A 27,456-nucleotide genomic window follows, 5' to 3' on the forward strand; every position below is an offset into this window, starting at 1 on the left:
TTTAGCAAAAGCTGAAATAACTATGTAAAGACCCCAGTCAATTGATAAACACAATCCTTTAGTACACGCCCATTCAAGCCGTCGGGTCCAGGTGCCTTATTTGATTTTGTGTGTGACAGGCAGTATGCAATTTCGTGTTCTTCAAGGGTAATTTTTTCATATAAGGGAATATCAGAACAGATCCTGTCAACCTCGGTGCCACATTCACCGGTGTCAAATCTGCCAAAAAATACATTTAGTTCATCAGCAAAAGATGCATTATGAAAGTGAGTGGGGTTCGTTTTCTTTCCCTTCCTTCCCATCATCACATTCAGTCCCTCCCAAGCTTGCTTTACATTACCCTTAAAGAATTTACTTTCAATTTTATTTTTATATTCTAGTTTAGCACTTTTAATTTCCCCCCTAAGTTCTCTATTTTTCTCTCTAACTAATTCCTTATCCCCCGTCGAAAAGGCTACCTTCCTCTCATTAAGGCATACTTTTAAATCTTTTGTAAACCAATTCTTATTGTTTGGGTATATGCGTATAGTTTTAGTTTCAACACAGTTGCTCTCACAAAAATGTACATACGAGGTAATACTTTCAGTGATATCATGAACATTGTCATTAGCATTAAAAAACAATTGCCAGTCCGTCTGTTCAAAACAGTCTCTCAGTTGTTCTTTACTCCGTTCAGTCCACATGAACTTGTTTCACAGTCGGTTTCTCTCCTTTAATCTTAGCCCGATATCTGGGAAATAAATGTACAATATTGTGGTCCGACTTCCCCAAAGGGGGGCGACAGATGGCTTTGTATCCTTTGGCAATATTGCCATAACATTTATCCAAGATACGCGAGAGTCTAGTCGGGCAGTCAACATATTGATGTAGAGCAGGTAAAAAGGTTGACAGTTCACATGAATTCATATCCCCCAGAATCAATACTGGTTGCTCAGGTGAGTGGGCCAGTGCTTCATTAAAACATTCTGCTATTTTGTTCCCGGCTTTCACATGATCCGGTCCAGGAACATATACTAAAATAATTGTTATTTGCCCAAACTCCCTAGGAAGATAAAAAGGTCTGAAAGCCACAGACAAGAGTTCATAATCCGGAGTACATACCTGTTCACATATACGAAATAGAGTAGCCCACCTATTATCCACGTAGATACACAGTCCTCCTCCAACTGCTTTTTGAGATGCGGCTACATTTCTGTCCGCTCTTATCATTGTATATCCACTTATGTCAATATCCTGGATTTCATCCTTTAGCCAGGTCTCGGTAAAACATATCAAATTACTTTGTCTAAAATCACTGTCATACTTCGCTTTCAATAGCAGTTCATCGGTTTTACTTCTTAGGGACCGTACATTTGAGAGGGTGATTACAGGTAAAGGAGGTTTGTGGCCTCTTCTTTTTAATCTCTGACGCACCCCACCTCTAGATCCTCGTTTCTTCAATGAAGTCCTGTTCCATGTCCTTGTCCTAGAGTTCCTTAAAAGCTCTTTGCAATCTTCAGGCAATTGCACTTGAGGACAAACATTCGTAAGATGCGGGATTAATAAAAGAAGTTCCTCCCGGGTGTACATGTGAGCTCCGCTTACGGCGTTCACCTCCAAACCGATCGTCACTAATAACATCAACAGGTAGACAATCGCCCAATATGCGAAGCGGCTCATTTTCATAGTGGACGTAATAGCTCAAATAAAATAAAAAATAGGACAACAAACACTTAGATCACGGAAACAAACAAACAAACGAACGAACGCATGTGAAGCACTGGGTCAGCAGCAGAGCCGTGCCCCCCAGTCATGACACATGACACATACAAGGCGTCATACAAGGCGTCAACCAATCAGCCCGTCACTGTCCCACAGGTGGGACGTTTGGCATTACATATTTAAAACAATAATTACATAGTCTAAACCTACACTAATCTTGACAAACTATATACCGTTGGTTGGAAAGCTCTAAGAATGTAGTTTTAATATATCAACACCATTTTGAAAAAAAAAGTATGTAGTAAGAGTCATTTTCTAAAATGTCGCAGACCAACAGGTGGGCCCAAAATGTTATTACATATTTATTTGTAAATATCCCATTAACCTGAAATAACCTCGACAAACTATATATTGTTGGAAAGCTCAGGGAATGTAGATTTCATATTTCAAGGCCATTTGATGATAGAAATTGTAAAGTGACAGTTGTTTTGTTAAATGTCACTCACCCCATAGGAATACATATGAATGATTATATATTTATAACACTAATACCCTATAAACTTGAAATAATCTTGACAAACTATTGTTGGAAAGCTCTAGGAATGTAGTTTTCATATTTCAAGGCCATTTGATGATGGAAATTTAGTAGTGACAGTCATTTTGTTATTTGTCACTGACCCTGTAGAAGTCCATATGAATTTGTATATACTGTATTCATAATTTTAATATTCTTCAAAATGAATATATGAATCTTCAAAAATCTTGACAAACTATATATCGTTGGAAAGCTCTAAGGATGTAGTTTTCATATTTCAAAACCTTTTTGCATTAAACACAATGCAGAGACAGTAATTTATTAACTTGTGACAAGATATTGCAACTAACCGTTGACACCTAGTGGCCTTGGTTGGTAAAACCACTAAAAGTGTGACAGAAACTTCATTTTTTGTTATTTTCACCTAAAATTTGGTTCAGAACTAGTTGAGACTTGTGACTTTATTGGTGTGGTGTTTTGAGAGTAAAACATTTTAATTTTTATATACATTTGATTAGAGAGTATATACTTTATTGCATTATTTTTATTATTTAAAATACATTTAAACGGGTATAACTTTTTTGTCATTTAATATTTACAACTTCAAACCCCTCAGTGTAAAACGTCTCGGTTACGGATGTAACCCTCGTTCCCTGAAGGAGGGAACGGAGACGTCACGTCGTGACCGACGAATTGGGAACTCGCTTAGAGAGACCAATCTGCTTCGAATACTACAAAAAACGCCAATGAACTTGGCATTGAGATATTTGCATAATGCTGGCGCCGCCCCGCCAGGTGCGTATATAAGGCGCACGTGCAAATGAGGAAATCAGCTTCTGTTCGCTGAGAAAGCCGGAAGGTGACCGGCCTAAACAGCAGGTGGCAGCACCTGTGGCGACGGGACGTGACGTCTCCGTTCCCTCCTTCAGGGAACGAGGGTTACATCCGTAACCGAGACGTTCCCTTTCAGTCGGTCACTACGACGTCACGTCGTGACCGACGAATTGGGAATCCCTACCAAAACGCCACTAGGGGCTGACCTCTTCCAGTGTCTGCGTAAAGCCCTCCGGTTTCCACTTAAGGATAAGGAGAATTAGGTTTTAAGGCAGAAGGCCGGGCACTAGATGTTCCTTTAACCCCACAGTAGTGCCAGCAACTGGGAAGCGCCCTACCAGAGCGGAATAGGAACGCTGCGGAAGCCACCGCCCCGTTAAGGGCTATTGGTGGGCGAAAGTCAACCGTAGTTGAGGTCAATGACAGCCGTGGCTGTGTAAGCAAAGCAGTGCTCTGCTAAGGGAAACGTGGGCTAGTAGGATTAACCCCACGGAATAATACTCACAAAGGAACCCGTTGGGACGCAATGTGGAGCCCTGGCCAAACACGTAGGTTCGTAAGAATACAACTAGTGAAAGGCTGACAGCCAATGCTCCGCAACAAAGGCTGTCAAGGCAGTGGAGGGAGCAAATCAAACCATTACGCATTTTTGCTCTGTTAGCCTTCCATACTGAAAACTCAATTTGGAGCCTCAGTCGGAGGCTGCAAGCCGACTTGCGAGTCTGCTCTCCGTGCCCTCCCTGGTGAGGAAAGAACACGAGAGGATACAGGCTCGATACGAACATTGTAAAATCTAATGAACGTATTAGGTGTCGCCCAACCAGCAGCTCTACAGATGTCTGTTAGCGAGGAACCACGAGCTAAAGCCCAAGATGAGGCAACACTCCGTGTGGAATGCGCTCTCAAATTAAAGGGCAAGGAATGCCCTGCAAATTGTAAGCTAGGGCGATAGTATGAACTATCCAATGAGACATCCTCTGCTTAGTGACAGCTTTCCCTTTCTGCTGGCCACCATAACAAACAAAGAGCTGGTCTGAGGTCCTGAAGCTTTGCGTGCGGACCACGTAGAATCGCAGTGCGCGTACGGGGCACAACAAAGCCTCGGTTGGGTTTGCCTGCTCCAAAGGCAACGCTTGCAAAGCTCACCACCTTATCTCTGAAGGGAGTGGTGGGAACTTTGGGCACGTAGCCTGGTCTGGGTCCTCAGTGAGACAGCAGGACCAAACTAAAGGCACGAATCGTCAACAGAGAATGCATGTAAATCTCCTACTCTCTTCATGGAGGCCAATGCTAGCAGGGTCAGAGTTTTCATTGATAAAAACTTCAGACTCGCAAACTGCAAAGGCTAAATCGGAGACCTGAAGGCTTCAGCACCATGGACAGGTCTCAGGAAAAAAGAGGGAGGGCGCGAGGGGTTTAGCCTGCGAGCGCCTCTTTAAAATGTAATAATTAAATCATGCTGGCCAACTGATCTGCCGTAGATAAGTGAGTGATGAGCAGAAATAGCGGCGATATCAACTTTAATGGCGGAGGGACAGCCTACCATCTAACCCATGTTAAAGATATAAAAGCATAATGTTAAAGGGCATTCTCTGGGTCCTCGCGTTGCGAAGAGCACCGGGTGACGAAAAGGTTTCATTAAGCGCGTAAGCCCGTCCTGTGGACGGTGCTCGAACCGCGTCGATGGTGTGAGATACCGCTTGCGATAAATCACCTAAACCTTGCGCGCGCTCAACGACCATACATGGACAGGTCGGGGCGCGAGTGCCAAATGTGCCCCTTCCTAAGAAAGAAAGTCCTTCCTCAGGGGAATCCGCCAGGGAGGGCTGTCGCGAGGAGCATTAACTATGAAAACCAATTCTTGGTCGTCCAGTACAGACGATTAATAAAAGGCTCTCCTCGTCCTGCCTGACTTTGCACAGCAATAAAGCTCACTGGAAGGAATGCGTATTTACGCACCCCCCGCGGTCAGCTGTGTGCCAACGCATCCACGCCGAGGCTGCCCTCGGTTAGTGAATAAAATAGGCGACAGTGGGTATCGTCCGGCGACGCAAACAAATCTATCTACGCACAACCGAACTTCTTCCAAATTAGCTGGACCGTCTGGGGGTGGAGTCGCCATTCGCCGGGGGCGCAGCTCGGAAGCGCGTACCGCTGTATTGAGCGATCCCGGGATGTAAATGGCACGAAGGGACCTCAGATGCTTCTGACTCCAAAGGAGGAGATGACGAGCGAGATGCGACAGGTGACGAGAGCGCAAAACCGCCTTAACGGTAAATAACGCAACAGTCGCAAAGTTATCGGTGTCGACAAATACATCCTTCCCTCGCATCTCCATAGCGGAGCGTACAAGTCCCAGATATACAGCGCACCGCTCGCGGCAGTTGGGGTGCTATGCACACCCCAGACTGCAGGCCCGTCATACGTGGCTGAACATCCCGTGCTTAGGGCATCGCATGCTACAGAATGCCAGGAGACCCCTCAGAGGCATCTCTTGCTATCAGAAATGCTGGGTCTACTACGGGGAAATTTAAATGACACGCAGGTGTAGTGTTTACACAATGTATGCCGGTGCGCCACGCTCTCCTCGAGACTCGATCGTAAAGCCAACGCTGAAGCGGTCTCATATGACGCAGCTCGAACAGTGTCACGGCTGCAGCATGCTGTCATATGTCCAGGAGCTTCTGAAATTGTATCAGAGGGACCGCGTACTTCCCTCGAATTAAACCGAGGCAAGTCAGAACTGACTAGTTGCGCGCTCTTGTAAAACACGCCAATTAGTTGATCGAGTCTAATTCCATACTGAGAAAAAGGATCCTCTGCACGGGGCAAAGTTGCTCTTTCCCAGTCGACCTGATGACTTAAACGAGCGAGATGCCGAAGCATTAACTCTCTGTGTTCGCGCACGTCTGCCAATAACGGGCTATTTATAAGTCAACGTAAATAAAGCAGAATGCGAACAACGCTCTCTCTCTGATATTTTAATGCCGTGACTAACACTTTCATGGAGACACGGAGAGAGAGAGACAGCTCGAATGGTGTACTTAATATTAATATGCCCACCCCACGACGCAGAGCGAAAAAACGGTCTAAGGCGAGGGGATATGGACACAAAAGTACACGTCTTACAGGTCTAAAGCTGCAACCGATCTGAATATTGAAATACGAGCCTCGGCGTTATCATCCAAAAAGACCACCTCCGTAGAGCCGGGCGTAAATCAAATCGATCGTAACCCACCGCGTATTTCGGGTACTATGAGATAAAGGCTGGAAAACCCTATCATCATATCATCATCTCGGTAAGAGGGACCGGCTCGATAATCCTTCGCCAGCAGGACATCGACTTATGCACGCAGTACATGTGCATCGGATACTTTCACTATAGTGAAACGAAAGCCCGAGAATTTCGGGGTTGTGCCGGTAATTGTATTTCGTAACCGAGGCGGATCGTGCGTAAAACCCAACGAAACGGGCTGGGAACTGAAGCCAAGCATCCAGGCACCGTACGAGGAGAATTAACGACACTACCAAAGTACCCGCGGTGGGGCAGCGAAGCGAGACAGGTGAGACTGCCGGTGCGTCTGCCGTGACAGCATAAGCATCACAGTATGTGTGTGTGTGACACTGACCTGAGCCCGCTGAGGGAAACGGTCGTCCGGTCTCCTCAGCTGAGGACGCAGACACCGAAGGGGTTGCTGGTGATCCGGTCTCCTGAGTGGAGGGCTCGGACTCCTCAGAACACCCGCTGGCGATAGAGGAGAGGTAGGGTGAGCTGGTGTGTGCCCGCTCACGGCTCTCTCGATCCTCTGGAGACCTGGAGAGGGAAGAGGAATGCACTCTATGTGTGGTTAAGTGGGTACCGGCTAAAAGCCGGTGGAACATATGCAAACCAAGAATTTTCCACCCGACCCTCTATCGGGGGAAGGAGCGAATCACCGTCTCCTGAAGAGTGATCCTCTGCCAATCCGGGTCGCCCGCTTACTGGCCACTTAAACTCCCGATTTCACGGGAAGCGGCTAAGCGGGCGGGGCGAGCTGCTGACGACCGGTTCCACCGCTCTGCCGAGATGGGGTCCGAGGAGGGGAACGAAGGTGTTCGCCGCAGCACGCCGACGGCGAGAGGCAGACTGAGGAGCCGGCGTGGTGGTTTTTACCAAGGGCAGCTCTCCTTCGCCGGGCATGACCTAAGAGATCGCCTCAGTCTGCGCAGTGGAGCTGTACGACTCCACGGCCTCGCCGAAGAGGCCGGTCTGTGAGACAGGAGCATTCAAGAAGTTGTTCTCGCCTGCGTCCGTCAGCCAGACACAGCCAAAGGTGGCGATCTTGAACCACTGTGGTGAACATCGCACGACTGAAGGTCGCGGCTTCCCTCGTAAATCCTTGGTGAACCTGTAGCAACGTTATTGCGTGCAGGGCTGAAGCCGCCTCTCCGCATGCCTGACAGACAGCGCCCGTAACCGGACGACTGTCTACAAACACGGGAGGGAAGGGTTGGGTGGTCCCTCCAGGAACGCAGCTGCATCGCAACCCCCCGCTCCACTGAAGGGGTCCCCGTCCTTAGCGGCTCCCCTGGTGAGGGAGATGAGGGGTGAAAGCTGAAGCTGAACGACCGGATGGCCGAAATCACGTCAGCTCTTCGTGCCGTCGGGAAGAAAGGCACAGGAGCAGAGGACTGAGAGGCCCGAGCAGCTCCGAAATACCAATCACGTGGGCAGTACGGTTCGGGCGGAGAGGGGTTAACCTCTCCAACTCTACCGTTTCCGCCGCTCGAGCGGGCACGGCCGCCATCTCCGGAACGACTCCACTTCGGAGGAAATTGGACACCCCTCTGATGCTGCAGAAGTGAACGGGACCAGGAGGAGGTCCAATGGATCGGCAGAAATCGTAGAACACGACTCTGCCGTCTCCACCGGAGCCTCAACCGGCTGAGGATGAAAGGCCGGTAGGTGGAGGACGTATCCTCCGTCCTACTCAGCGTAGTGATGCGAAGAGCGTCATGCGAGCGCTTGACAGCCGCACCATGGCGGTGTCAGCACTGCAAAGGCGCGGACAGCATTCCCGTAGAAACGTCAGTCGTCTCCGCAATCCAAGAGGGTTATGCTCTCACAGAGAGAACAAAAACTCCCCACGAGCGCAGCCTCAGAGTGCTTGATGCCCAAGCATGAAGACAGCGGTCGTGACCGAAACTGGAACCCTTATACCTCTCACATCCAAGATCGCACGGACGAAAAGCAATCCTGAAAAGGACGCTGATCTCCGAATATACGAGAGAGTGGCTGTCTTTAAAAAGACACAGAGCTCTCACGTATCACTCTTTAGGGAAATCACTCTTTAGGTGCTCAGCTGATGATGCGCACAGGGAAAGGCAACGCACACACTAAACTCAAAACAAAAAATATGCAGAGCAGTGGAATACTGCGAGCGTCCGCTGTGTTAGTACTGCTTGTCAATCAACTTCAGCAACCGTTCCCAGAAGAGCAGAGAGTAGCTTCTCAGTCAGATAAAACCGGCTTTCGAAGCGAAAAAAGCTGATTTCCTCATTTGCACGTGCGCCTTATATACGCACCTGGCGGGGCGGCGCCAGCATTATGCAAATATCTCAATGCCAAGTTCATTGGCGTTTTTTGTAGTATTCGAAGCAGATTGGTCTCTCTAAGCGAGTTCCCAATTCGTCGGTCACGACGTGACGTCGTAGTGACCGACTGAAAGGGAACTATAAATTGTCTTCTTAAAAAAGAGACCAAGATTTTGCTTCTAAACCAAAGAATGCCAGAGTTATAGTAATTTTAACGTGCAGATCACCTTTTCACCCCCCACTCAAAAGGGGCGGTGACAGTTATAGGGTTAAGTAGAGAGCCCTACTCTCCGATATGTGAACACAGCTGTCAATCACCTTGTCATTCATAAGGTCACACTGGCCGATGAAAAGTTTTGGTTTAAACTACTTGAAAATGACTATCATTTCCCTAGATCCTCATCCTTATGCCTTGTTTGGGATCATTTATACCTATTTGAAGCTGTACTGAAACTGTCATTTTAAACTGCACTGAAACTGTTAACTAGTGAGGTCCTTTTTTGATGTCTATTAAATTGAGAAAAATCAGTTTTCATCAAAAAACATAATTTCTTATTGACTGAAAAAAGAAAGACATAAACATCTTGAATGACATGAGGGTGAGTAAATTATTGGGATTTCTTTATTATGAAAGTGGAATATTATTTGAATACCTTGTTGTGATGGCCCGTCATGATGCGGTCACACATTAACAATTGGTAACACACACCCACACATTCATTCACATATAGTTTATAAAACAGATTTCAGTTATTTTTCGTTGAATCATTTTTATTTAATATGAGTTTCAGCAGCATTTGGAGTGCACACAAATTTGTTTGCTGTACTATATATTTGTGTTAATAGTTTTCTTTGAGTTTAAGTTACCGTGTTGTGGATGGCTGGAGAGCGGTGGGGGTTTCTCTGGCTGCGTCCAAAAACTCTAAATTGCTGCCTTCTGAGGCAGCTTTCCAAGGCAGGAAGGCATCAAGGCATGTCCGAATTCAATGTTTGGTTTACTTCCTGTCTCCTGAGATACCTATGCGTGGGCGTACATTAAGAATGTGATTGGTCGAGCCTGGTCGAGTTCGAAAAAATAAAATGGCGGCCAAGGACGCGACTGGACCACCAATTGAGTGTAAATAAAGGTAGGTTTTCACTTTTTACACATTTAATTGCATTTGTAGCGAGAAATTAGTATTGTAGTTTTCAAATATGTGATTAGTTACACAAAGGTGCTCTCTGTTTATATTTCAAACACGCTGCCTTTGAAGTGTGTCCGAAAGTCTTTCTCTGAGCTGCCTTCATGCCTCCGAAGTCATTTCCTCATGAGGCAGCGAGGCAACGAGTCACTGCCTTGAGTTTTCGGACGCAGCGTCTCATGCTCCAATGTGCCAATGTGAGGTCCGTTCACATTAAGGTCCGACAGGCTGGTGGGGAGATTTAAAATGTGTATTTTGCCATATTTAAACTTATTTTGATTTCTTTAATTGATTTGTTACCTTTTTGATTTGTTACAGATTATCTATTTAGTCTTTTGTTAATAAGTAATTTTGCTAATTTAACTGGCCATTGTGGTGTTGTAGTTTGTGTTGTGTTCCCCCTCTGTGTTAAACATGGACTAGTCCACTTGTATAAATTGTGCCCTTTTTCTGTCATTTGTTAGGTCAGTTCAGTTAGTTTGCACATGGTTTAGTTGTGTTAGTTTTGTTCTGTGGACCTCTTTTATAGGCCTAGTTATTTGATTAGCTTACTTTATGCAATTTGTTTATTTACTTTTTCCTTCAATTTCTTGTTTATTAAAAACTATACTTTGGAAACTATTTTTTGGCTTGCCCTATCATTATTGACTGCTCGGTCCCTCAAACTTGTGGTTTATATCATGTTGCTGCTTATTGGACCGCAATTCTGACACACCCACCAAACAAGAGAAAACGTATCTCAAACCTGTTGCACACCACACCATTTCCAGGAAACATGTAGTTGAAAACTTTGCGCCCCGTTTTAAGCTTAACCCTCTGGGGTCCAACCATTTTGGGACACTGTCAGAGGTTCTGACATGCTCTTACATTTGGTCTTTTTTCAGTTGCTTTAAAACATAATAATGGCAAGTGTCTTATACCACTGTGTTCAGCACAAACTGGGCTAAAATATTATATGAGCTACATGTATGTACATGTTTGTATTTTTGAGAGAAAAAGGTTTATGCATGGTTTTAAAAAAAGCAAAATTTTTAAGTCACTGATATAAGTTCACAAAACCCATACTAAACATGGTTTAACAAGACTTTCCTAAACATAATCTAGTAGTCTAGAGTTTTTTCTTTAAAATGATGTGAAAATCATCCTGCCTACTTATTCACATAAAACAATGTATTCATTTAGAAATTGTAAGACACTTTTTGTTTAGAGTGGCCGTATGCGAGAAGGATTGATTGACAGCTAGCAAACAAAGGCTCGCATAATGAGCTGCATAATAATGAGGCAGGAGGGAACTACAGTAAAGAATGTGAGGACAAATGGACATGTTTGTTTGAGGTTTATTAAGAAGTTAACAATATAATCAAAATAGAAATGAAGGTCAGTAGGACATTTTCAATTTATTTGGAAACAAACCCTATTAAAACACTGAACTTGTATAAGAAACTGATAAACAACAGAACTGTAAACTTCATGTGGCTCATGTTACCATATAACTTTATGTCCAAAGAGTGTGAATATGTTTTTCCACTTCATAGTTTTGTACTGATGAGAGGGATGCAGAACTGTAAGAGAGTTATGAACAGCTGTCAGCACAAATTGTCCACAGAAATACCCTTACATACATAACTGATGGGTAAATGATAGCACTACATTCGGATAAACTATTATAAACTAAATTAGTATCTCAAATAAACATCTGCAACGATTAGTTCTATAAAAAGCTGTTTTCAGATGACTGTTTTCAGATGCCCATCCCCTTATCGTCTAGCTTCTGTTTTAAACGCGTTTCTGTAAGCGAGTAAGAACTTTAAAAACACATCGCAAATGGATGTGCGCGAGCTCGCGTCTCCGTGTAAACAACGCGGAGCTCATAATAAAACGGTGTCGCGTGTAAAGCGCAATGTATGGAATGCGTTGCATGTAAACAATATCATATTACAGCAGATCCCCCAGTGCAGTATTACTCAAAGTTGCCATGAAGGATACGAAAGTGAATAACTGCGTCTAACACTGTACACAGCATGTAACAATGAAATCCGCCATTACGTGATCATGCGCGTAACTTACTCGTTTGTAAACAAGCGTGTAAACATGGAATCATATTACAGCACACACTTAAAAGATACAGCAGTGCAGCTGCATTACTCAAAGTTGCCATAAAGGATATGAAAGTGAATAACTGTGTCTAACACTGTACACAGCATGTAACAATGAAATCCGCCATTACGTGATCACGCGCGTACTCGTTTATAAATAAGCATGTAAACATGGAATCATATTACAGCACACACTTAAAAGATACAGCAGTGCAGCATTACTGAAAGTTTCCATGAAGGATACGAAAGTGAATAACTCTGTCTAACACTGTAACTTACAGCATGTATCAATGAAATCCGCCATTACGTGAAATCACGCGCCCTCGTTTGTAAACAATGCGAACGTTTTTAAATCCGAAGCGTGCAGTCTGCTAAGGTTGCTTATGTAGGCTGAACTGCACAAGCCATAACATATTACATGATAGCAAATATAAATGAAGACAAATGACTTACAGTTTCTTCAGGAATAAGTTATATCCTTCTCCAATGCGTCTTCCATCGTCCCTCTTCTTAGGTAACATTAAAGATAAACGCTTCTCTTCCTCAATGTCCAGACATAAATGAAGATATTCCTCACGTGTGTGTATAAAGTTTATAATCCAAACATGCGGTAAAGTCTTTAAATCTGATCAAACTTTACGCTTTGTTTATTATTGTTGGAACTGCTGTCTCTTCATTACCATGTCAACAGCGTGTGGGCGTGGCCACATTAGAGATAATGAGCTCAGTCAGGAAAAACTGTACTCTCTTTACTTCAATGCAGATTATATAAACAGGAAATATTTGTTTTTGATTATAATTAGCTTGTTTAAAAGTAGACATTTCAGGCTTTCTTTGGATATATGTATCGTGTTTGTGTGGCGAGTATTCGCGGAGTTTCAACTGATTTTTGTAACGTGTTTTAAGAGACAGCTTGCGGAGACAGAAATGTCTGAATGCGCACCCTGTTTATTTTCTTTATTTGACAAACACACAAAGATCTCTTGTTATTGTGAATGTGAACTAATTAAAGAGGACCCTTCAGAGTTTCAAATGATGTCAAACACGTAAGTGTTTGATTATTAATGATGGAGTATTTTAAGTTGATTCTGCTATGATAAGGAGAAAACACGTCAAAACGCGTCCCTGCGTTTTTGGACCCCTGGGGGTTAAACGTGCCCCAACGGAGCCCTTCTGATGACATAGAAAAACTTTTTTTTTAAATCGTGGCCACGAATTAGCAATTCGTTCCCACGAATTATTAAATCGTGCGCACGTTTTAGTAATTCGTTCCCTCGTTTAAGCTAAATCGTGCGCACGATTTAGTAATTCGTTCCCTCGTTTAAGCTAAATCGTGCGCACGTTTTAGTAATTCGTTCCCTCGTTTAAGCTAAATCGTGCACACGTTTTATTAACTCGTTCCCTCGATTAAGTTAAATCGTGGCCACGTTTTATGAATTAGTGCCCAGAATTTCATTTAAACCATCTGGACATTAACACAACGCTAACAAGATCAAATTCAACCTAGCCATTATTAATGACGCATACTTAATGCAGTTTTATAAATTCCTGCCAAGAATTTCATTAAAATCATCGGAATAGTGACGCTTATTGCAGCTCAATGCATTAATACATTGCTATTAAGTATAAAATTCATACACCTTATGGCTTCTGTATATATACAGTTTATTAACTCCTTCACAGAATTTAATAAAATATATAGGGACATAACGTGAGCTAACGCATTGATACAGTGCTATATAAGGATCAAATTCATACATCTTGGGTCTTAAACCGTTTTATTCCGTACATTCCTGCCCGGAATAATAAAAAAAATAATCGGGAAATTAACATGACCCTTAACGCATAAATACAGTGCTATTTAAAGATCAATCGATATATCTTATTAATGAGCCATACTTCATATACAGTTTTATTAATTCCTGTGCAGAATAAAAAAAACCTTAACACAACCTTTAGGACATTACCATGACGCTTAATGCATGCTAATGCATTAAATACAGTGCTTTTAAGATCAAAATCACTTTATTAATAAGTCACATATTCCTGCACAGAATTAAAAAACATATTGGGACATTAACGTGACGCAGTAATTAATTTTTTTCATTTATTTTGCCTTGACCAACTAAAAAATCACCCAAGTGACAAAGAGATTTTATTAAGTTATTTTATTTTAGTGATATTTAAGCCACTGAATTATTTAGTTTAATTAATTACTGCGTCACGGTAATGTCCCAATATGTTTTTTTTCTGGGCAGGAATAAATAAAACGGAATGTGTATATGACTTATTAATAATGATTTTGATATTTTACTGTATTTAATGCATTAGCATCGCTGGTCAAACTGTGCAGCCTCTTTGCTTAACATAAAAGTGCTCAACCTGTTCGGCAGGTCCAACCATAGGGATTTTTAAAAATATATGGGGATCATTGAACGGCTCCTCCCCAAATGGCATAGCCTGTCGGCCTTTGATGTAAAAAGCCGCGCCGCTGAATGCTTGTTTATTGCAGGACATATGCGGTCGGATTGATCCGTCAAGCAGATAGACTATTTGATAGTAAGTGTGGATTAAGGATGTTTCAAATCTAGCTTGGTGGTCAGTACATGAATGGTTAAAATCAGCACATTTGCAAAGGTTTGTCTCCATATGGCTATAAATATATATAATGCTGGAAAAACAGCAAAATAACTGAAATAAACTCTGAGGTAAATGAGCAATAACAGTGATTTTATATTATAAAAAAATTATATTTAAAGTTATTCAAAGATGCACACATTATTCCATATTACTCCCTTTTATGAACACGTTCATCTCTGGCCTGGGTCTGTTATGTAATAGCTGATTGACAGGTGCGCAACTCCGTCTTTCGAACAGGTATAATTTTGTATAGTTACTCATTTAGGAAAATTATCCACGATTTAATGATTTTATTATTATTATGAAAATGTTTTTTTTTTTTTTTTTTGCAGATTGATTACGATTTGTATACCCTAGTTTAAATACAAGACCTTTTTTTTTTACCACGGAGGGCCGGTGGTATACGAAATTTCCCGGTAGATTTTTTGGTCCCACTCCGCCCCTGACTGTTTTAATGCGTTAGGCGTCACATTAATGTCCCTACTTTTTAATGGCCTACTGGGCACGAATTAATAAAACTGTATAAGACCCAAGGTGAATGAATTTGATCCTTACATAGCACTGTATCATGAGCTAGCTCACGTTAATGTCCCAATATGTTTTTTAATTCTGTGCAGGAATAAATAAAACGGACTATGTGACTTATTAATAAAGTGATTTTGATCTTAAAAGCACTGTATTTAATGCATTAGCATGCATTAAGCGTCATGTTAATGTCGGTTGTGTTAAGTTTTTCTTTTATTCTGCACAGGAATTAATAAAACTGTATATGAATTATGGCTCATTAATAAGGTATATGGATCAATCTTGATCTTTACATAGCACTGTATTTATGCGTTAAGCGTCATGTTAATGCCCCGATGGTTTATTTTTATTATTCCGGGCAGGAATGAATAAAACTGTTTAAGACCCAAGATGTATGAATTTGATTCTTATATAGCACTGTATCAATGCGTTAGCTCACGTTATGTCCCAATATTTTTTATGAAATTCTGGGAAGGAGTTAATAAAACTGTATATATACACGAGCCTAAGGTGTATGAATTTTATACTTAGCAATGTATTAATGCATTGAGCTGCGATAAGCGTCACTATTCCGATGGTTTAAATGAAATTCTGGGCACTTATTCATAAAACGTGGGCACGATTTAAGTTAATCGAGGGAACGAGTTAATAAAACGTGGGCACGATGTAACTTAATCGAGGGAACGAATAACTAAAACGTGCGAACGATTTAGCTTAATCGAGGGAACGAATTACTAAAACGCGGCCACGATTTAATAATTTGTGGGAACGAATTGCTAATTCGTGGCCACGATTTTAAAGGAAAGTTTTACCATGTCATCAGAAGGGCTCGTGTCCCAATTTGAAGGCTGTAAAAGAGAAAGTGATTTTTTTTTTAAGAAACAGATGGTGTACTTACATAATCTACCAACAGAGGTCAACAGAGCCACGCTAACCAGCCAAACCCTGAGCCACAGACACAAGACTGACTTCTTAATGGTTGAATGATAAGCCTCATACAGCTTTTCAATTATTTTGTTTTGGTTTAACAGGGATCCAGAGACCTAACTCTGTACTGCTACTTTTATAAGTATGTTTTATTTAACATACTTACTTAAATAGATTGAAACAAAATAAAGACACACATTTGTCACAATTAGTAAAATGACTGTTAAACACACACTGATATGTTTTTAGCTGATATGATGTTTTATGTATGTCTTACATTTTTGCTTCCAATTAAAATGCTTAGCAGTTGTCTAAACTGAAATTCTTACAAAACAGTTATAATATTTAAGGCATTAAGACTAAATCTTGAATGTTTTTAATAAAGATTATTTGTGTATGTGTAAAGTCTTTCAGGTGATTGTGTTCTTGTAAAGATTCAGTTGTAATGTGACGCATGAGTTGTTGTTGTCATGGTGAGTTTTAGGAATGTCAGCTCTATATAATGTGACTTTACCGTCTGCTCTCTCACTATAACACACACTGTTAAAACCCATACAAACAAACTTTATCTTACTGACCACAATCTCACATCTACACTACACCAGAGACTTTCAAACTGTGTGCCGGGACCCACTTGTGGGATAAGGTTTGTTGATATGATATACCATAAGTTATTTTGATACTGCAATTAAACTAACATTTGATTTATAAAATGTCAAGGTAAACAAAAACAGTTCAATTAAATGAAAAATGTGTTTTCCTCAGATTTATAAAAAAAAATGGTGGGTCCCAGTATAGACTATACCTATCTAAGTGGGTCGCAGAATAAAAGTGTGGTAAACCTATTCACTACACAGTCTGCTTAAGTGCATACAATTTCAGTAAGTGACAATAATTACCATATACTTCCCTTATACATGACAAATCTCATCTCCTGTAGGTTTCTATAGGAGACAGCAGGTGAATTATGGTCTGTTTGCAGAACAAAGCTGCTTGCTGTGATCCATGAGCTCACGGATACGACATCCTGTATCCTGGATGTTCTCCACTTATAAACCCATCCATGGATACATCCTCTTACTTCTGGATCTTTACCTAATCCATCTCACAGTGCGGTTACTATGACAACCAATGTAATCTCTATCCACAGTACATTATATGACAACAACATTCATGTCATTATTAAACATTTTTATTTTCCAAAATGTGTTAATCACACAAAAACAAGAGGTAAAGATATTGTGCATAAAAAATCAAGTCTGCTTTTAGACCATTAATATTATTTTACAGACTTGGTGCTTTTCAGTACTCTGATGGGAATTTAAAAAAATGGGATTTGGATGCATTACATGCATCTGATATTTAATATATTTAATTATCATGAAAATATGAAAAAGTCACATTTTAGGAAATCATTATGGTTCCGAAAACAAAATACACTTTAATTTTTTTAAGAATAAAAAATGACAGGGATGTTCATTACATTCACTTGAACATATAAACAGCTTCACATTATTTGTCATAATGATCTTTAACATGTTTATGATAAAGTATATAAAGCATTTTTACTCTGAACTCCTACATTTTATATACAGCACAAAACACAGATGAAATGAGTTCAGTCATTGTCTACACACCAGCGTATGTGCCGTTATAATAGAAAGGTTTGTCTGAGACGCAGTGACCTACGACCTCTGGAGTCCATCTCTGAACCTTCGGCTGACCCTTTTCATCCGGTCGAACAATGACGGTGCTGCGGGACGCAAGCGACGGGTCCTCATCAAAAAAGTTGAAGGGACGCAGGAAAAATCCCACAGCGTTTCCTGGAGTTGCCGTGTTGGGAATGTCTTCAGAGTGAGGAATGTGAAGGAATCCCACCGTCACCCAGGCAACCAAATCCTGTAGGCAAATACATCATTTGTTAACACTCAACTTAATGTCCTTTGCACTGTTGCAATGTGTGTGGTTTTATATGTAAATACAGTATATATGCACTGCTTGTTTGGTGATGTTTGTAGTTGTCTTTTCAGACACATATGTTCCCTCTTGTTAAGTTCAGAAGAAGTTCAGAAAAGTAGTTGATTTATGAATAAACTAAGTAGTTAACATTACTTTTAAAGGTACACCATGTAAATTTTTGCAGCATCAAGTGGTGAGATTTTGGCCCAGTCCAAAGCTCACAAAGTTGCAAAGAGAAGCTACATTAGACTTCACACACCAAACATTTGAGGCAAATATGAGACAAATACGCGCTCTTTAGAGTAGTTTGTCCATTTAGGGCTCCTGTAGAAACATGACGGCTCAAAATGATGACTTTCATGTAAGGGGACCTGCGTTGTTTGTAGATAAAATGGCCCATTCAAAGGTAATAAAAGCAATACCGTTCAGTTTGTAAGGTCTTTGTACAATACTAATAATATTGTTATGTATACTATATTGCATTTCTGTCAAGAGATCCTTTTAAAAGTTACACAATGCACCTTTAAAATACATTCAGCTGTTATTCAACAACATAAAATACACATGGTCAAACCTTAAAGTCACAAAATTAAAATTAAAATGAGAAACTGTAATTTTTAAGGGAATATTGTGGGGTTTTTTTACAAATGACTTATCTGTGAGCTTCATTATTATGATTTTTTATATTTTTTTAATTCACAGAAGGTGCGTTAGTTCAGTGACAACACATTGAATGTGTCGTCCCTATATTAACACACCTTCTGTGTTATTATTCATTGTGCCGCCCACCACGGTCCTGCGATGTTAGATCAGAAATGTCTTGTCTGCAAGTGTTCATTTATCACTAAATAGAGTAACGCGAGTAACCAACTCATTTAAATTTCAGTAATTGTAACTGCGTTACTTGATTTAAAAAAATACTTTGTTACATGTTTATTACCGCTAAAAGCAGTGGAATTACAGTAACAGAATTAATTGTAACATGTTACTCCCATCACTGTTTTTAACACAACTTGTGTTGTCTCTTTCATTTATTTTAACATGAAATAACTCATTAAATGGCATTACACACACAATATGTAAAAAAAATAATTTTTTGCAGTGTGTCTTCATGATCTTTCATTAAAAACTCAAATCTCCTCTCCTCCTCAAAACGATCTCTCTTTACTTCCAATCATATGTTATGGCAGGTGGGCGGGGTCCTGGAAAAGATTTCAGCAAATAGCAACAACACAACTTCAAACAATCCAATCCGTTCTCAGTGGGAGAATTCAAGTCCAGCCCTAACTTTTTTTCATTTCAGAAACCTTTTCATATATGTCACCATGGGAAAATAAAACAACTACTTTAATTTCATGCCGACTTTAAATGGAAGCTCCTAAACTGTGAAATGATCTGCCTGTTGGACATGCCCCTTCATTATCTTTATCATAACTTTATCTTATCTTAAAACTTATCTTTTATCCTTGGCCTTTGACATCTGATGTTGACATTCTGCTTTATCTATTTTACATTGTCTTACTATGTATTGGTTTTATTGTTTGTTTAGCACTTTGTTTAACTTTGGTTGTTTGGTAATGCTCTATAAATAAGGTTTGAGTTGAGTTAAATGTGACTTTTGAAACTGTTGTGTGTCTTATCAATGTAAAAGCTCTTCCAGCAGCACCAGATGGCTCAACAGCTTCTTCTCCCTCCAGGCTGTGAGATTTAATCCTATTTCATGCATTCAGACTAAGGCCACATCTACATATAGCCAGGTATTTAGAGAAACAAATATTTCCCCGCCTCCGTAATCAATAATAATATGAAGAGTTTCTTTGCAAAACGAGATCAGAAATCTCGTTTTTTGGTTGTGCATTCCAATTAATATCAATGCAACAGCAGTTGGTTTGTTTTGATTTAAACCTTCATAACTTAAAAAATACAGCTAAGTAGCACCATAAAAAACAAAATAATAACATGATAACATAATAATAAACATGTTTTGACACAAATGTAAAAAAATGAATTTATCTCGTTTTGCAACGAAACTCTTCATATCGTGCACACAACATTGTTTTCAAAAAACTTGTCATTTACACCAACCTGCATAAATATGCCGTCAAGCACCATAATAACTATGCCAAACCTATGGGCGGCAGTGTAGGTAGAGGAATAAAGCCATGCAAGCCAATCAAAATCCTCAGAATTGACACCAACGAATAACACGAGCGACTTCCTGTTCCTTTCAAAACAGCAAACATAGGATGCTCACATGACGTTAAGCATTTTCTGGCACATAATGTGACGTTTCAGAACCTAAAACCCTGTTTCTCCCCATTTGAGACGGCAACACATAGCCGGGTTTATCAGAAATCTCCACTTTGGCCGAATGTTTAAAAAAATCATTTTCTGTGATAAAATAGGGCTTTTGTGTAAATGAGAGGCCAAACTGCAGGGAAATATCTGCGTCTTTCCTTTGTGTAAACAGGCGATTATTAACAAAGTTTAATTGGAGTTGTAATGCTCATGCTAAACAAATGCAAAATGTAAAAAAAGCGTTTGACAGAGTATTTCTGGGCGAAACTAACTCCTTCTCTTTCCTACAAGTTTCAGAAAGTTTTTTTTCAAGCATGGGTACTTGTTACGTATCATTAACCTTACATTCCTCATAAGGGCTCTTCCCCTGGGAAGACACGCCCACACGTCAATCACAGTGAGAGTGAACGAGGATGCTCATTAGCATTGTTCCTTCGAGTAAAAGTCACAGGAATCACTGCACACGACAGCTTTGTTTTATATCAAGAATCAAACAATAGCACAAAAGAAGTGGGTTTGTAGATGTAAGGAGAAGAAACCCTTGTTCAGATTTCCAAGTAAGCCAGCCTTATAGAAACAATTGATATAGTTTGTTTATCTGGGGTAGCAGTGGAGTTTTGCATGCGTGTTTGTTTAACGCTGGATTTCATTGAAATGGGGCGGTCCCAACCGGTTCATGAGTCACAGGTGGTAAGTAAAACTGGATCAAATGTCTGTGATTTGTTGGCAATCGGCGTGTAAGTGCATATAATGTAAACACAAACATGTAGTGAATCATAAGTTATACAGAGATAGTGGGATAAAGTTTTGTTTGTGTTGCTTGCTTGTGATTCGCTCCTAGCGGTGAACGCCTCCAAGATCTTGTGCTTTTCTGGAAAGAATCTCTAGAGCTGATCCGTCTTTTATAAATCTAATAAAACTAAATACTCTTCAGAGATATGAAGGATGTAATACTACTCTAGAGGTACTCAGGATTAACGTGAGATGAGAAGAAACATTCTGTGTTATGTGAGCTTTAAGGTTTATCCTTTATGTTGTTGCAATGTGTTCAGTTGTGCACTGTGTGATTATATTTATGTATACTTGTATAGTGTATAGATTTAAAAGCATTACTTCTTTAGCATTGGCCAGCATGCATAAAAAATGTATGTAGGCCTACTATGTGCTCTTGAATAATTGTATTGTCAATATCATGTGGTCCTGTGACAACTCTGAAACACAACATTATTAAATGTCTTTTGTTTCTGTAGCTCAGTTAATAGAATATCATTTTAGCAACACAAGTTGCGGGTTTGATTACTGGGAAACAAAGATGCAGTCTGACATACTGATAAATAAATGTATAGACTCTATGACTTGTCAGTCGCTTTGATAACATGAATTTGTAATTTTCACATGTGAATGTATTATTCCATGTTACCCAACACAACAGTCACTTTTAAAATTAACCACATTATAAGATTTTGTTATATGACAAAATTTGTATAATTATACACTAATATTGGAAAAATAGCATTTGTTGCTGTCTTTGTGACATCACTTCCTGTTCCTCTTGCATACAGTTTTAGGTTTGAAGCTCTGTTATTTTAGATTTTAAATCTTTTTGTTTATCTTTTTCTGTTTATTATTTGTTCACTATCATGGTAATTTTTTCTCTGAATAGATCATCTAAAAATCTTACATTGCTTTTGTTTGTTATTCTCCTGTTTAAATTGAGACTGTGTCTGTAGACCCTCATCTGTGCTCTGCACATTTTGTTTACCTGGTTAACAATGTTTTCATTGTTGCGAATAAAGTCCTCGAAAGAAACAAGAGGTTCCCAGGGTTCATTCTGGGTGTAAATGCTGCTGCTGGTGGTCTCGCTGTCTTTGTGTCTGGTTACAGCCAATTGATATCTGCAGTCAGAGAAGAGAAAACAAACTTCTTCAGAATGCACAAGAGAGACTTAAAAGTTAACTTTTGCGACATATTTGTGACCATGTCTGTGAAATCCAGGCTAAAGTCTCATAATTGAATGATGAAATTTTACATGTCTTTACAGAGTGTGCTATCCAGTCTCATGTAGATGTGTATAAATAGCACGAAGTGTGAAATCGTGCAATACATACACCAAATTCCAATTTGGCGTGCATATGATACGTCAGTCCTTCCCATTCACTTAAACGGTGCATCTTTTTTTGTCATTTTATTTATTGCTTTCTCTTTTTATCCTGTTTTTTTTTCTGTTTGGGTTTAGGGTTAGATTTGAGATTTGCCTAAGGAGGTTATTTAATATACAGGTTTCTCCATGTTTTTGTCTATATTTAAGCCATGGTTGCTTGGAGTTGGGGTTAGAATTGGGGTTTGGGTTAGGATGTCATTTTTATAAAACAAAAAGTTGTTCTAACCCTAAACATAAGCGAAAAAAATAGCAAAAAAATGGAGAAACCAATAAATAAAACTACAAAAAAAGATGTGGTATTTAAGTGAATGGGAAGGACTGCCGTATCATATGCACGCCAAAGTAAAATTTGCTGTATGTATTGCACGATTTTCACACTTCGTGCTATTTATACACATCTCCGTGAGACTGGGTTTGACTGGGTCACATGTTTAAAAACCCTTTAATCTCTCTTTTCTCTCTCCTTAAACAGGTTGTGTCTCTAAAAAACATCATTTGTAAGCTAACCCAGCAGGCATATGACTGACCTTCAACATTGAAATATTGTTGAAACAATGTCAGTTCTTGTTTCAAAGTTATTAACCTTTTGCAACCGTTTAGCATTAACTGTACAACAGTTAATGCTAAACGGTTGCAAAAGGTTAATAAAATGTTTAAAAACCAGCATTAAAGTTTGGTTAAAATAATGTCAGTTGTTTGTTCCCCTGCTGAAAAAACCAGCATCAAACCAGCATGAACCAGCATGGGAATTATGCTGGTCTATGCTGGTTTAGCTGGTGGTCACAGCATACCAGCACCAAAACACAACATATGCTGGTATGACCAGCATGGGATGCTGGTGCTAATGCTGGTTTAGCTGGTGTTAATGCTGGTGCTGATGCTGGTGCTAATGCTGGTGCTGATGCTGGTGTTCACAAGCAAACCAGCACCAAAACACAACATATGCTGGTCTTGCTGGTATGCTGTTTTTTTCAGCAGGGTCAACATTGATTCAATTTGCAAAATCCTAGGCAATTCAACGTTGATTCAACTTTGTCCTTGACATCAATGGCTGGGAAAAGTATCTTTGTGTAAGTACTTCTCATACTATTGCTTTAAGTCACTTTGAGTAAAAGCATCTGCTAAATGCTAAAATATAAACGCTGCTCACCTTGACCATGCAATACCATTTTCCTCTCTCCATCCTCGTGGCAGAACACTGTTCCCATGTGAGTAATACTGAATCCGATAACCCCTCTTATGACCCCACTTGTTGTTTTGGTTTTGATTGTAAAAGTGCAGGTATTTGGGGAACTTCTTTCCAAAGCGGAAAGCAGCGCTGCGTTCAGTTTGGTGCTGCGTCCGGTGAAGTTTGGATTGGAGGATGGTGTGCTCTGGACTCCAGGGGTTGGTGAAGTTGACATATTTTAGATCAATAGTCTCAAAGCTGTTGTCCCTCCCTGTACAAACAGACAGAAGTAAAAGTTACACAATTGGCTGGTATTTGCCACCACTGGTTCACAAAAGAGATTTTTATTTGAGTTCAGATTCAACAGAAAGATAAAGCAAGAACACACCTGCAATGTCAAGGTCCACTTTGTAATGAATCAGGTGGGTGTGAATGTTACCAAGTACGTAGTTGTAAACCTTGGCTCCATAGTCCAGTCCGTTTTCTGTAAAGAACGTTGCATGAATGTACCCAGTGGCGCTCACTCTGGACTCCATCACGCCATTTTGATAAAAGATAAAGTCCCAGATGTAGTCGTAGTTGTACACTGTAGACGTGGTTCTAATCACCAGAATCTGGTTTTCAAGACCTCCAAAAAAATTAAAACCTCCTTGGAAGTTGCTATTGAAGTGTCTCCTCAGTGGAAGTCCTGTGGTCATTTCAAAGATGCAAAGTGCATTTCTGTAACGTACAGGTTTGTCTGTGTCATAGTAATGGTAAAGGTCCACAAAATGAGCAATTTCTGGACAATCTATCCCCGGAGCCAGCTCAAAATCTGAGGTGCCCATCATCCAACCCGCATCAATGTATTTGGTCTGCATGGCGGCCGGCGTATCTCCAGAGTAAAAGGCGATAGCTTCTTGCAGACTGATCTCATAGGCAATTCTCTCCCCATTGAAGCGAAGGTCAAAGATCTGCAATCCAGCAGAAGACCGAACTCTGTAGGCAAATGACCATCCGGCATATTCCACAAAATTCCCATCCACTTGAAATCTGCGGCCTTGGGGTTCCACAAGCTTCGCTCCGTGGATGTTCGTCCGTGTGTTTGTGTGTCCCCGAGGAATGTAAGTGGAAAACAGATCTTCCTCATCGTGCTCAGGCAGCTTGTGTTTAGAGATTGTCCCCTTCTCATACATCTCCACAAATTCATCCAGGCTGTCAAAATACTGCCCGTTATACCAAACCTTCTCCACCGTCCATTTTTTCGGATCCAAATCCTTGTGGTTAATGAGAATCTCAAAGCCCACGGGGTGAATAAAGTAACCTTCCACAAACTTCTGTAACATAACCCAACTCCTTCTCTCTCCTGACTCTAAACCTCGGGGAGCAATGTCCGAGAACGTCAGACAGCGGTCGGTGCAGTTACCGAAGGTAAACCCGGTGCTCTCGTGCAGAATCTTGTTGATTTTTTTCCCTACTTTCTCCAACACTTTATACAGGTGTTCATACTCCACAGCTGTAATCGGCCTTCCCTCAAAGCGAATGAGCCGGTCACCCTTAAAAGTCTTGAGTTGATAGGATCTCGGGTATGGCAAGGGGCTGACGATGTACTCCGTCACGTTCGGTTTTGCTTGGTTACCAAACTGCACCACCACTCGTGCCTGCCGTGGAGGTTTGGCCTGACCTCTGTCCAGCGCTCGGAGGGCCTCGTGTTTGCGAGGGACATGAAGCTCCATAAGAAGGATGCTGTTCTTCTTTAAGGACTTGTCCCGTGCTGAGATGAGACCCAGCTCGCTGCAGGAGTACAGGTAATCTCTCACGGCATTCATCTCTCGAGGACTGAGATCGGCAAACATCGTGGCTCCGTGATGAGCCCACTCCCTTGATCTCGATGCAGCAGTGCCTGCGGCCAAAGAAGCCACAAGCAGCATCCACCAGAACCGCATGTTGGCTCCTGCACAAATCAAACAATAAAATTATTTTATTCATTGCATTAGAAGGTCATGGAAACACATGCTGATAAAACTGTTTACCTTATAAGTCACTTTGGATAAAAGCATCCGCCAAATGCATTAAAGTAAATGTATTGCAAAAATAAGCAAGGCTTTGCAGGGATGAGCTTACGTTACAATATGTAAAGCGGCTTAAGCTTTAATATGTTCATTGTATGTTGAACCTGTGCCAAATTATAGTAATAAAGACATAAAATAATCTAACCTACTCTATCTCTTACCATTGCATTGCATGCTTCCATATAATCCTGCGCTTTCTTCACTAAGATCGGAGAAAGATTAACTAAAAAACTGACTGGATTTTACAACACCAGTGAGGTATGTCTGCAATCTGCACACTTCACCCTTGAGATATCGTTTTGTTCTGTTTGCAAAGGGCTATAAAATTTACAAGCTGTAAATTGTTCGTTGAACGAGCAAAATGTGTTCGTTTAAAATCGTTTTTATTGTCTTGGTTTTCTTTATTCTGCACACTCTATTTCTATCACATTCTGCATTTGTGACGATTTGATAACACTATTATGTAACCCTCGACATAAACATCCACTTCACCTTGTAATTACAATCTAAATAAAGGAGAAATGATGTGACATGAATGATCTTACCTTTTAATGCTCGATGAATCTGCAGAAAATGTGTGCTGTGCTGCAGTGATGTGTTTTTTTAATCATCCAGCAGATTCTGGGTTCTTCTTCTAAATGTCGTTTCTCTGCCGTTCTGCATTTATCAACCACCCCACCGCTCACCAATAGAAGGTGATTGGCCAGAAGAAAGCCATAAAACCTTACAGGAACCAAAGCTGAAGAGATGATTGATGACTCTGCTTGTGTCATCACTGCACTGCAAAAAATGATTTTCAAGAAAAACTTTTCTTAGTATTTTTGTATTGTTTTCAGTAAAAATATCTAAATATTCTTAAATTAAGATGCTTTTTCTTGATGAGCAAAATGAACCAAGAAAATAAGTCTAGTTTTTAGATCAAAAATATCAAATTTAATTGATATTAATTTGATTTTGTGCATAAAACAAGCCCCAATGGGGTAAGCACATTTTTCTTGAATTTTTCTTGAATTTAGTGTTTAAGAAAAATTTTCAATATTTTTTTTTTTGCTTATTTGCTTGTTTTATGCACAAAATCACTTAAATTTGATATTTTGATTTAAAAACTAGACTTATATTTTTGGGTCATTTTGCACATCAAGAAAAAGCATCTTAATTTAAGATTTTTAGATATTTTTACTAAAAACAAGACACAAATACTAATGCTCACGCAGCTTTTACATGCTCACAAAATGAAATAAAAATAAAAGAGGTGGAGAGCTGCTTCAGTTTTATCAATGAAAGCTTAAAGATCATGATGAACACTGTTGGTTAGCGCTAGAAGTCATGTCCAATGGTAAAACATTGTGCTCGGTACATCAGATTAGATCAAGAGACAGAGAGTGGTAATTTGTGTTGGTATTCTTGGTTTGCATTTTAAAGGGGTACTGCATTAGCATAAGGGGGACAGGTCTAAAGGAACAGAATACATTTTCATTGCTGATACTGTTGTGTGTTCACTTCAACTCTGATGAACCCCGAGTGCTTTGTTACTACTTTGATTAAGGCAACGTTTAAACGGAAACGATCTGAAGAGAAATCTGCGTGCATATGGTGACGCAAAAGTGTGTGATATTCGATGTAGTATGCACTCCCACAGCTAGGTGGCAATGTGAAGCACTGACACACAACAACACCAAGTCCACGCGCCTGCGTACAACCTTCTTCCTTGTTCTCAAAGCCGTCTGGTTTGCCTCAAATTGGTGCATCAACAATTTGATAGAAATAATTAATGCACCTTCTCTGTTTAGTAATACTAGCTGTGAA

General features: G+C 40.4%; 1 protein-coding gene across 1 annotated transcript; it reads right to left on the reverse strand.

Annotated features, from left to right (window-relative positions):
* Positions 1-17,189: 17,189 nt before the first annotated feature.
* aoc1 (amine oxidase copper containing 1) lies at positions 17,190-26,353 on the reverse strand. Its single transcript, XM_055182642.2, has 5 exons — positions 26,196-26,353; positions 23,988-25,532; positions 23,582-23,870; positions 22,033-22,165; positions 17,190-17,912 (listed from the first exon to the last, which is right to left on the reverse strand). The coding sequence occupies exons 2-5, from the start codon at positions 25,522-25,524 to the stop codon at positions 17,643-17,645; spliced, it is 2,229 nt and encodes a 742-aa protein (XP_055038617.2). The 5' UTR covers positions 25,525-25,532; positions 26,196-26,353; the 3' UTR covers positions 17,190-17,642.
* Between the last annotated feature and the right edge of the window lie 1,103 nt (positions 26,354-27,456).

The sequence above is a fragment of the Misgurnus anguillicaudatus genome, chromosome 25 (assembly GCF_027580225.2).
Source record: "Misgurnus anguillicaudatus chromosome 25, ASM2758022v2, whole genome shotgun sequence".
In the NCBI taxonomy this organism is placed as follows: domain Eukaryota; kingdom Metazoa; phylum Chordata; class Actinopteri; order Cypriniformes; family Cobitidae; genus Misgurnus; species Misgurnus anguillicaudatus.

Bases quoted from the DNA above. Each gene is read 5' to 3' on its own strand.
- aoc1 (XM_055182642.2), bottom strand. From the start codon at position 25,524: ATGCGGTTCTGGTGGATGCTGCTTGTGGCTTCTTTGGCCGCAGGCACT. The intron at 22,166-23,581 runs GTGAGCAGCGTT...CTCTGACTGCAG, and splicing joins AATGGTATTGCATGGTCAAG to ATATCAATTGGCTGTAACCA. The intron at 17,913-22,032 runs GTAAACAAAATG...ATTTGCCTACAG, and splicing joins ATGAAAACATTGTTAACCAG to GATTTGGTTGCCTGGGTGAC.